This window comes from Dipodomys ordii, unplaced genomic scaffold (assembly GCF_000151885.1).
Source record: "Dipodomys ordii isolate 6190 unplaced genomic scaffold, Dord_2.0 Scaffold151, whole genome shotgun sequence".
NCBI classification, from domain to species: domain Eukaryota; kingdom Metazoa; phylum Chordata; class Mammalia; order Rodentia; family Heteromyidae; genus Dipodomys; species Dipodomys ordii.
Window position 1 is genome coordinate 2,517,366 of NW_012267367.1, and position 12,017 is coordinate 2,529,382.

Consider the following 12,017-nt stretch of genomic DNA (forward strand, 5'->3'; position numbering starts at 1 on the left):
CTGTGGCTCAAGTGGTAGAGCACTAGCCTTGAGCTCAGGAGCTGAGGGACAGCGCCCAGGCCCAGAGTTCAGGCCCCATGACTGGACCAAACTTCAGCTACAAGTAAGGACTCTAGAAGCAATCTGTGTTTCCTTCAAGTCTTTGCTTTGTACTTCTAGAACTACACTTGGAACATATCAATTCCCCATTGCTGTGTTTTTGGTAAGGTATGGGTTATCATTGGCTGTTGAGGTTCGAATAAGTTAAGGCACAAGAAACACTAAGCAAAATAAATAGAACATCATTTTTCTTTACTGGTTGCTCAAACACATGCATTCGTAGTCATGTATTACAAAATCTAGTGAAACTCTGAAGGAGTTAGGGCTATGAACCAAATATGGTGATGCATGCTTGTAATCCCAACTACTTAGGAATCACAGTTCAAGATCAGTTTAGGCAAAAGTTAGAGAGGCATTATGGTACATGTATATAATCCTGCTACTTGGGAGACAGAGGGAAGAGAATTTAAATCTAAGGCCATTCCTGCCTAGCAATAGAGCACAATACTTTATCTGAAAAACAAACTAAAAGCTAAAGAACTGTAGTATATGACTCAGGTGACAGAGCTAGAGACCTTGAGTTCAATCCCCAGTTCCTTACCAAAAAAGGGACTAAGGACATAGGCCATGAAGTTCTGGTCAGTGAATGGAATGTTAGCAGAAATAATGTGTCAATTTCTGAAAAATGGTAGCCTGAAAGAAAGGTAGGAGTAGAAAAGTCATTGATCAAGATGCATTGTACTTATAGCCTGAATGCCAGAACTGAAACACCTTTGTACAACTATTTCATATAAATGAATAAATATTATTAAAAATCATTTTTTGAAAAAGAAAGGCTAGGCAGGGCACCTGTGATCCTAGCTACTCAGGAAGTTGAGATCTAAAGATCATGGTTCAAAACCAGCCCAGAGATAAGAGTCTGTAAGACTCTAACCTCCAATTAACCACCAGAAAATTGGAAGTGGGGCTGTGGCTCACAGTGGTAGAGCACTAGCCTTGAGTGAAAAAAACTCAGGACAGCACCCAGGCCCTGGGTTCAGGCCCCATGAGCCACAATTTTAAAAAAAGAAAAAAATAGAAAAAAGCCACTGCTTTACAACTCTAATTCATGGCTGCCTCAGTCTCGCTCTCTGAAGGTACTCAGCCTCGCTCTCTGACTGAAGGTACTCAGCCTCTGGCTTTAATCAGGAGTCAGAGAGGACTGGAGAATGCTGGATCAAAGACTTACAATTATACCTGATAGCCAAGCCTTGCAGAAATTACGAGGAGTTTCTTCCAGCAGGATGAAACAGTCATAATCTCATTACTTCTTCAGGACCAGAAATCACTTGCCCTTAGAGAAATCTGATGGTGATTTTCTTTCTCTCTCTTTGTTATACACAAGAACAAGTTTCTCCATTTTCTCCACCAATCAGAAGGAAGCAGAGTCGTGAACAAAGGGGCCATAAGCAGGGCTGTGTTGTACTTATCCTTACTCCAGACAGACATAGAAAAGAAGTCCCAGGACCCTGGCTGTCTTTCTTAAGCACTGTAGTGATCATCTCCTTGCCTCTTTTGTTTCTTTGAAATGGAAAACTTGTTTCTCTGCAAGAAATCTCAAGACTCATTTAGGGATTTTGCTGAGATTTCCCCACAACACTACTGAAAACCATAGTGGTAGTTAAAGATCTCTGAAGAAACATAAGTTCTATATTCTCTATAACCTATTCAAAGTACAAATAAGAAAATACACATTTCTATTTGTCTTGATGATGAAATTCAGAGGTATTGTTCAGCAAAACCAAAGTTCCTTGGTATGTTTGCTTGAGGAGAATGTTGAGGCATTTCCCATTCTCTCTACTCTTCTAGGTCTATAGATAAACATATATAAACCCTTCTCTTTGCATCATTCATATCTTTCTATCTCTACTCCATAATTGCCATCATCTTGAATTGTTGTAATACATTTCTAACCTATAATTCACTAATCTCTTCCATAGAATCAAATGTTATTGATGTTTTAATTCTGCTCGGGTTTTTATTGCTAGATCCTCTGATTTTTGTTTATTTGTTTTGCCAAGATGTTAGGTCACTCTTAAAAAATAATCTATAGAAAATTCTCTCAAGCTTTTGCTGGCAGATCAAACTATCCATGAGATTATCCATGTAAGATAAACGTGCACCTTGCTCATGTAATTGTAACCCCTCTGTACGGTATTCTCACAATTAAAAAACAGATAAACTTGCTAGCACCATGCATACGATAATACTAACTCCAACGAACAACCTATATAAAGTCCATAGTGTTGGGCCAAAGTACAAAAGCCCTTACAAGGCCTGTCTGAAAAGGGTAACAACATACTTTTATTTTTATTTGTGGGAATATAGACAAGAAATAATAGTTATGTTGGAGTTTCTACTCTAGACCTTAATTTTCTTATGCAATATAATGCAAGGCCTTCAGTGAAAATTATGAAGTTTAAATATGTGAAGACATATTTAAAGACCTTGGTTCAAAATTAAGTTAGCGCATGTTTGAAGTATATCTTTATCTCCTTGCTAGGTTGACATCTATTTTTTCTTTCCTTTGGAATTGCAAACAAAATTAGTAATCAGAATACAACTATATATAAAAGAGAGGTTGTTAGTTTTTTGTTGTTGGTGGTCATGGGGGTCTGAACTCTGGGTCTGGGCGCTGTCCCTCAGATCTTCAGCTCGAGGCTAGCGCTCTACCACTTGAGCCACAGCACCACTTCTGGCTTTTTCTGCTTATATGTGGTACTGAGGAATTGAGCCCAGGGCCTCGTGCATACAAGGCAAGCACTCTACCACTGAGCCACCTTCCCAGCCCTGTCATTCTTATTCCTGCTTTGTAAAGTCTTATCTATCCTTTAAAGTCAAATTCATAGGATCCTTGCACCATGAATCGTCCCTGATTCTCACTCCTGAAACACGCCTCTCATACTCCAGCCACAGAGTTATAAATAATGCAATTTAGGGGAAATCTAAAAATGAATCTCAGATGATGCTTAAATTTCCTATGCATCAGTAAATACAATATACAAAGCTAAGCAGTATTCTAGCTTCTACTGACACAGTTTAGAAGATTTTTTTTAAAAAAATCAATCCCTTCAAAAGGGGCCTATTGATTTTGTCTTTGTACAGCTTAATTCTGTCCCACTGAATTCTCTTCATTGTTCTCAAGTCTGTCTATACTACTCTTTACATAACTAGAAATAACAACCTTCCTTAAGATTCCCAGATGGTGAATCATCTTCCTCCTTATATAACTGTAACCTTTGCTATCAGGTTTGGGGCAACAATAAAGCTATACAATCCTCCTAATTGTGCTTATATTCTCTTAGAACCTAACATTCTCTTTGAAAGTATCTGTCAGTGCTAAATAACTTCTCTGTGCCTTGTAGCAATATGGCTGATTTTGATATTATGTAATTGGGTTGCCCAATATAATATACATAGATACCATGTGCCTCTGATCATACCTGACTTGTTCATTATGTACTGTGAACTAATCTGTCTACTTATGCTCCTGGAGCTATATTTTTCATGAGTTCCTTCAAGGTACTCTATTCCTACCATAAAACTTAGCTCATTCTACTTTTTTTTTTGCCATAGTTTGTGGTCTAGTCTTATGTTCTGCCATATGTGGATATCTTAGAAGCAGCAATTCTGCTGCAGGGTCAGGTAGCAATTCTGCAACCTCCAAAGCTTGGTAGCCTCTGTTGGGCCAAGATCAGCTCCACAGAGTAGGGGAGTAGAGATGGGCCATTCTCAGTCAACACAGAGCAGCTGGGATATAAAAGAAAGGGGATCCAGAAGAGACACCAGCAGCATCTACTACAATCATCCTTGGTGCTGTAAGTCCCCCATATGGAAACTAAATATTGTTCATCTCTATAGTCTCCCTTTACCTGATTCCAGGTTGTACACAGGGGAGAGGCTATGAACTGACTCATTGAAGACCTGGAAGAAATACCCCCTTAGTTTGCTCTCATTCCAGCCCACTGCCATTTATAGTAATGGATTTCTGAAGGACTTTGCTCCTCACATACAAACTAGTGGGGCGGGGAACAGGGTGTGATGTGGACAAAGACTTTTAAATTCATATTGCATGTTGCAAGAATCAATCTCCTCTTTAATTCCAACGCAAAGTACTAAATGCTCAGATTCAAAATGGACAAATAACTTCTTAATACCAAGGCAAACATTTCAAAAATCTGTTATACTTGGCTCTTTTAAGTTAATTTTTTTTAATTTTATGAAAGTAAGATACATGTGGCTAAATATGGAAAGTCTATATTAGACTAGCAAATAAGTAACAAAAGCCTATTTCTTTATTATCTGGACTTTTATTTCTACTACAGATAAACTTAGGTCTGTTTTCTTGTGTGTTTGCATAGAGGTAACTGTAGATAAACAGGGCTAGGCATGTCACATACTGATTTCTACTTTATATTTCTACTAATAACAGAGCCTACGGGTCTGGCTACATGGACGCATCTACATCTATCTCACTTTTTAATGATTATAAATATGCCTTATTCGCTATTTAACCCACTATTTTTCTAGTTGTTAATCCTCAAAAAACATTTTTGCTACTATAATTTTTCACTAGTCCAGACATGAATGTGCCTCCCGTATTCCTGTCATCTACCTTAAATAATAAGACTGATAGCCCAAATTTGTGCCTTTTAATTCTTTCCCTCTTTGTGTTCAGCCTTTTATTCTCAGAATGTGACTTATTATCAGAAAGCTAGACATTGAGAGAGTTAGATGAATGACAAGAGGAGATGGGGAATGCAGTCATAAAATACAGTGCATTTGCTATAAAATTAAGAAAATTGAGGGAAGGGGAGGGATTGTGAGCAGTAGGGAAGAATGATGAAAGGGGCGATATTGATCAAGATGTATTGAATTCATATGTTACTCTATTGGATGACAAGTGCTTTCTATAACTACTTAAAGATAAATATTATTTTTTGGGGGGGTCCAGTCATGGGGCCTGAACTCTGGACCTGGGCGCTGTCCCTTAGCTCTTCAGCTCAAGGCTAGCGCTCTACCACTTGAGCCACAGCACCACCTCCGGCTTTTTTTTTCTGCTTGTGTGGTGCTGAGGAATCGAACCCAGGGCCTCAAGCATGCAAGGCAAGTGCTCTACCACTGAATCACCTTCCCAGCCCCTATTTTTTTTAATTTCCAGAAAGGAAAAAAAAGATAGACATTGTCCCCATTGGAAAAAAAATGGTAGAAGCAATTCTCAATTGCGGAACATTGTACCAAAAAATTCTAAGACTCAACTGCACCTGTAATTTAAGAATTAAGATAATGATGCTGATGGGGACAGAAATTCTCAATCTTGGTCAGAAATAGGAGGTTCACTAGAAAGAGTTTGTCCAAGGGTTGGGAATGTGGCTTAGTGGTAGAGTGCTTGCCTACCATATATGAAGCCTTAGTACTACATAAACAGAAAAATCTAGAAGTTGGCACTGTGGCTCAAGTGGTAGAGTGCTAGTCTTGAGTACAGGGAGGCTCAGGGACGGTGCCCAGGCCCTGCCTGAGTTCAAGAAAAAAAAAGAGTTTGTCCAATAGAAGTTTATGTCACATACATTCAAACTTTCCATAAAGTCAGCTTTTAAATACCTCTCATTGTGCTTCTTGTTTGCAGTGAAGTACATGAGAGAAGCCACACCCTATGTGAAGAAAGGATCCCCAGTATCAGAGATTGGGTGGGAAACACCTCCACCGGAATCCCCTCGGCTAGGCGGTGGCTCATCAGACCCTCTATCATCCCAACCATTCTCCTTCCATAGAGACCGGAAAAACATCCCCCTGAAAATGTGCTATGTCACTCGGAGCATGACCTTGGCTGACCCTGAGAACAGGTAAGGAACAAGAGAACTCGATATCACTCAGTGCTTGCATTCTGCACACTTACATGGTTCCAAAAGCATAGCATAAAGAGGGAAGGGAGAGTTTATGATTGAAGAATATGCATACTGACAACAGGTCTGGCAAGAGTGGAAGAATTACAGTCAGTTCCTCAATGTCTGTCTTGGTGATCAATGACATCGGGCAAGTGTCTCAAATACCATACCTCAGTCTTACCATCTGTTTGATGGGAATACTTGAAACAGTTATGAGGTTGTGAGGATCAGATACAACATCCACGTGGAACCTCTGATGGAGACATACCACAGCGGTATTTATTGTTCATGGGAATCAGTAAAAAGCAAGTCTGCCCGTCTCAGCCTCAAGGCTCTCAGATGTGAACATGATGGATTAAAGGAGAGACATTCTAAAGCAGTTTGCTAGTCCAAATCTTTCTCTATGCTTAAAAGATAAAAGGAATGGCTTTAGTCCAAGCCTGGAGTGCAGTTTCCCAAGGTCACTGCATATCATAGGATGGGTAGATTGTCCAATCCATAGCAGTTAAAGTCTAGCCCAAAGGGAATAAATGATTAGGGTCCTTTTTTACCCAAATATCTCATTTTACTTCATCTTAACACACACACACACACACACACACACATGTGCACGTGATTATGTATATACACATATGCAATCTGCATACATATAATATACACATATATGTAGATACTAATTATATATGCATATATATGTATGTATGTAATTTGGAGAAAAATAAGAGCTAGGAAGTCAAGAGAGTGAAGAACTGAACCAGCACACAAGGAATCTTAGTGACCTTTGCATCCATATTAAAATGTTAAAAATAGAAACAGCTCTATTGGCTCTTATTTAGAACATGTGTTGGACAGCTGCAACCCACTTGAGTAAGAAATACTTGGCTAGGTTCAGAGTAACTGATGGAGAAAAGCCAAAGAGACAGGGGACAGAGAGAAAGCTGACTCTTGGCTCCTAACTCACTGTCTTTTTGTTGTTCTGATCCCCATACATTCATTCAAAGAAAGTTGCTAGGGCTTCCTTTCAGCTCCAGTCAGCTGTAGGATCTCACTGCCTAGCTCCCCAATCCCTCCCTCCCTCCTGTGTGAGTTAGATCTTCACAAGGATTGGCTGTTCATTTGATGGTGGGCAAGTAGAAAGACAGGAATCAGTGCAGGCAGAATGAGGGTGCAGAAACCTTCCATGATCCTATTCCTGCTAATTTCCTCAGTCTGTATTTGGTGTTTTGGTTACTCTGGTTACTCTTGGTTGCCTCTTCCCCAGACTCTTATCTACCAAATGAAGACGGTCTTTACCCCCCCACCCCTAGACTTTGATGTCAAGGTCTTAGACGTGATGAATTCACAATATGTCGAGTGCTTATCCTGTGTTCATCTTTATTCTAATACATTTAGTTCAGAGACTGCAGAAGAGTAGGCCTCAGGTACATCCACACCACAGATTTTTTTTGTAATGGTCTAAGTAGTATTTGACAGAATTCAAATTAGTTTCTTTATGGAGTACTTGGGAAAATTCACATAAAATCCTATTTTCTGCCTTTCAACTATATTTTGAAGACTATTTTTGGAAATATTGGAATGTTGGAAAGTTTATACTGAGGGTTAGGCCAGTAGAGAATGGGGTTTAAACGTTCCCACCACCAATGCAGATCTGCAGGGTCTGTCACCTGGGAAAAGGTATGAGAACAAGCAGGGCATAATCGAAACTGAGGATCCAACTAAGCCAGATGGCTCAGAAGGAGACTTCAGGTCTAGACTTGTCCTAAATGACAGGTAACAAGGAGATTGAGACTCTGGAGATTGCCCCTGGTGAAGGAAAAGAAAAGAAAAAAAAAAAGAAAACACATTTTTATGGAATTCTAGTTATGTGCTAGGCAGAATATATAGCATGCCAGTCAAAAGGTAAAAATCTTCAAACCACAAACACTAGAGACATGGCCAACACAATGTAATTTTGAAAGGTGAACTATATAGGGACGGGCAAAAAAAAAAAAACCATATAAGGCAAAGAAAATCTAACAAAAAGTATTGCTTTTGATCTTGATGTAAGACAAGGTAGAATTCAGGCTAAAAATCTTGAATAAGTTGAAAAAGGATTGATTTATACTGAAAGCCAGAGTTTAAAAAAGCATTCAGTAGTTATGAGGGCATCCCAAATAACCCAGCTTCAACCTTTACAGCAGAAACTGCTGATAATTCAAGAAGAAATACACAGAAATGTAATGTGACACTTACCACTGTCAATTTAACTCAGGGAACATGGGGGAGAAAAGGCAAAGCAGTAGGATCCCTAGACAAAGTCGTTAACATGGTAATCGGGATTCATCACAAATCTTGTAGCCTAATAGTAAAGAATACACTTTAGTTTCAAATCCACAGAAAACAAACACAAAATTAATCATGGGTTAGGTCACAGAGAAAACCCAATAAATTACAAAAGATAGAAGGAATACAAATGCTATCCTTTGATGATAGAGGAATCCAACTGGAAAGAAAATTAAAAATCACTCAGAACATACCAAAGGGACACTCAGGAACTTGCACATTCAGCCAAATGATCAAATCTACACATAATTGAGACAGGCAAGGGAGAAGAATTCAAAACTGAAGTCATTGAGAACCTTGAATTATTCAACAAAATAATAACAGAAAGCCTCCCTACGCTCAAGAAAGTGGATCTCACCCACCTGACAGGCATACAGAGCACCTTGTAGACAGGATCAGAGAGAAAACACTCCTAGACACATTGTGAGAACTCCGGATTTAAAATCAAGGAATTAAATTTAAAGGTAGTAAAATCAAATAGAGAACTTATCATGGTGGAAAGAAAACTAGAATAACTATTTATTTTGTCACACAAATTTTGAATGCCAGGAGAGCCTAGAGTGGTATAATTCATTCTCTGGTTGGCAACAATTACCAACCTAAATTGTACACCCAGCAAAGCTAATTTTCACAATTGATGGGGAAACTAAAATCTTCCATAATAACCAAAAGCTAATAGAATTTATAGACACAAACCACCAGCACTACAAAAGATACTAAAGGGAAGTATACTATCTGAAGAAGACAAGCAAAGGAAAAAGGGAAAAAAATGGAAATGAATAAAAATCACTAGAGGATTGCTTTAACGAAGCAGGAAGCAAACTACAGGAAAACAATAAAATGGTAGGAAACATGAGCATATTTCTCCATAGTAATATTAAACATCAACAGGTTCATTTCCCAGTCAAAAGACATAGAACAACAGACTGGATTTAAAAAACAAAAACACAAAAAAAGATCTAACCATTTGTTATCTCCAAGAAACACATCTCATAGTCAAAGAAAAACATAGTTTCTGAGTGAAAAGATTGAAACTTTTTTTCAAGCAAATACCTCCTACCAGAAAGCAGGATTTGTCATACTGTTATCTGAAGAGACAAAGAAAGTGGAGTGATCCACAAGAAGAAATTACAGTGGTCTGTATACACACCCACCCCAATATATATAGTGGAGCACTGAAATACAGTAACAAATTTACAAATTACAAAGAAAGTAGCAATGCAAAACCACAGAATGCCTTTCTTCATCAATGTATAAAAACTTTCCATAAAATAACTCTTGGGTTATTAAAGGAAGATTAAACTTATCTTTAAAACATATCTTTAAAAAATAATACCAATTTGTACGGTCTTCCTCCATGGTATCACACCTTATTTCAATATATTTGATTCCAGTGCCCTGCATCTTGTTTATACATTTCTCTAATTTGGGGAGGGGAAAGGAAATAACAAAATGCTGAAATAAGGATACAGGTTGACCCATTGTAATAACGAGATGTACAGGACACTATGTTGAAAACGACCTTTACAACTTATAGGGGAGAGGGAGGGAGGAGTTGGGGAGGTGGAGAGGGAAGGGATGGTAGGGGAAAAACAAAGGAGGAGGTAACAATACTCAATAGAAAATGTACTCATTACCTTACTCATGGAACTGTAACCCCTCTGTATAGTATCTTTACAATAAAAACTATATACTAAAAATAAATAATACCAAGCATTGGTGGCTTATGCCTATAATCCCAGCTACTCAGAAGGCTCAGTTATGAGGATCACAGTTTGAAGCTACCAAGGTAGACAAGACCCTTATCTCCAAGACAAACCCAAGACTCATATTGCCTCAGAAAATAAAAAAGTGGAGGAGTGGCTCAAGTGGTAGAGCACCAGCCTTGAGCAGAAAAATCTAGTAAGAATGCAAGGCCTTGGGCTGGGAAGGTGGCTCAGTGGTAGAGCGCTTGCCTTGAGCTGAGGAGCTGAGGGACAGCGCCCAGGCCCAGAGTTCAGGCCCCACGACCGGACCCCTCCCAAAAAAAAAAAGAATGCAAGGCCTTGAGTCCAAGCTTCAGGACTGGCACAAACAAACCAAAAAAAAAAAAATGAAAACAATGTAAATGTTAGGTAGAACAGTGAAAGATGGAATCCTAATTCTACTACATTCATGAATTTAAGCAAGAATGTTATTTAATTCAAATAACAATCTTAGATAATACATATTCTAGCCTTCACTTTATAGACAGTGAACTTTGCTAAGAATTGGGAGTTGAAGTAAACAGTGGATCTGGGATTCCAACCTAGACCTGGCTGACACCAAGCCTGGATTCTGAACCATTACCGCTGTTGCTTACACCCTCAATACCTGGAAGCCAGCACAACTCACCTATACTAGAAGGCAGGAGTCGACAGTGCCCAAACCTGAGAACTGATGACAAATGCCACTGATCTAGGTGCTAATTCCCTCAGTCAGTGATACACAGCTGCTTATAGTTTGCATGAAAACTTCTAATGTTCGGTTTCTCAAATAGAAACAGCCACAGAACAGCAGGGCAAGATTGCTACTCTTTCTATGGAAAAGGTCACTCAGCAGGCGCCAAATCCACAAGACAATTTCACTGCTACTGGCTGTCAGCGATCAGAACATTTTTTTAAAATCCTACCTCTTGCATTGCCTGCCCCTTGTTTTTCATATTCAGCTCTTTGCCGTCACAGCCACTGGCTTCCTCCTGGCCATCTCCTCTGTCTTTCAGCATTTTCAGATCTATTTCTTCTTAGGTGCAATGTTCTAGTTTATTCATCCTCCATGCCACACTGTTTACTTTATACCCTACTAACAATGGAATGAAACACAGTCAGCATTGACCCATTTGGTCACCATAGCAAAGTTAGGTGGTGAGAGGTCAGAGGTGGAGGGGGTGGTTGCAGTGACATCATTGAAGGCACCTATAGGAACATGCCCACGTATCCTTCAGGATTACCAGATCACACCTCTCTGAAGCAGAGTGTGTTAAGTGGAGGGTTTTTTTTCCCTATGAATGACTTAGCAAATGAGTTTTCCTCTAAGGAGGGGCAAACTGTGCAAGACATTTGTCCCAAGCTCTTTAATGAGGATGACATCAGTGCAAGAGCACAGAGACTTCAGAAGTCTCTAGATTCTGAACACTTAGAAGATGATGAGGACTTAGACTAAGAATTGAGTAAACCTGCAGAAGTATTTTACACTAGGAAGCTAGAAGCCCTTCTTCAAAGATGGGGGGGACGGCTTCTGATAGGTAAGGACATAAAAGTGACTAACTTTTCTTTAGCAGTCAAAGGTGTTTTATGATGGCTCAAGCAGACTGATAGATTAGATGTAAAATTTAGCAAAGAATTCTGACCATGTAGGATTGTCGTGATGATTCCACAGCTTAACGTTGACATCCTCTAATTCCTACAAAGAGATAATAATGGTGTGCAAATATTGATACATTTCAGAGACTTCTCTTTACTGAAAGCAAGGGAAAGAGTTTATGTGGCTTTTTTTTCTCTTTTCCTCTATTCAGTGCTCAGCAGAGAGAAATTTATAGCTCGTGTTTCCAAACTATTGAGTAAAGACTATTTCCTAAGACATTTTTTTTTCCACAGAGGATTTTAAAATTGCTGAGATTTCTGTTTTTGTTTTTTGGGTCCGGTCGTGGGGCCTGAACTCTGGGCCTGGGCGCTGTCCCTCAGCTCTTCAGCTCAAGGCTAGCGCTCTATCACT

The 12,017-nt window shown here is 39.2% G+C and overlaps 1 protein-coding gene across 1 annotated transcript in view; it reads left to right on the top strand.

Annotated features, from left to right (window-relative positions):
* Positions 1–12,017, top strand: part of Sntb1 (syntrophin, beta 1 (dystrophin-associated protein A1, 59kDa, basic component 1)) — a 264,000-nt gene that overhangs the window by 139,416 nt on the left and 112,567 nt on the right. Inside the window, 1 exon segment of the mRNA XM_013032210.1 lies at positions 5,705–5,921. Coding sequence (XP_012887664.1) covers positions 5,705–5,921 — 217 coding nt within the window.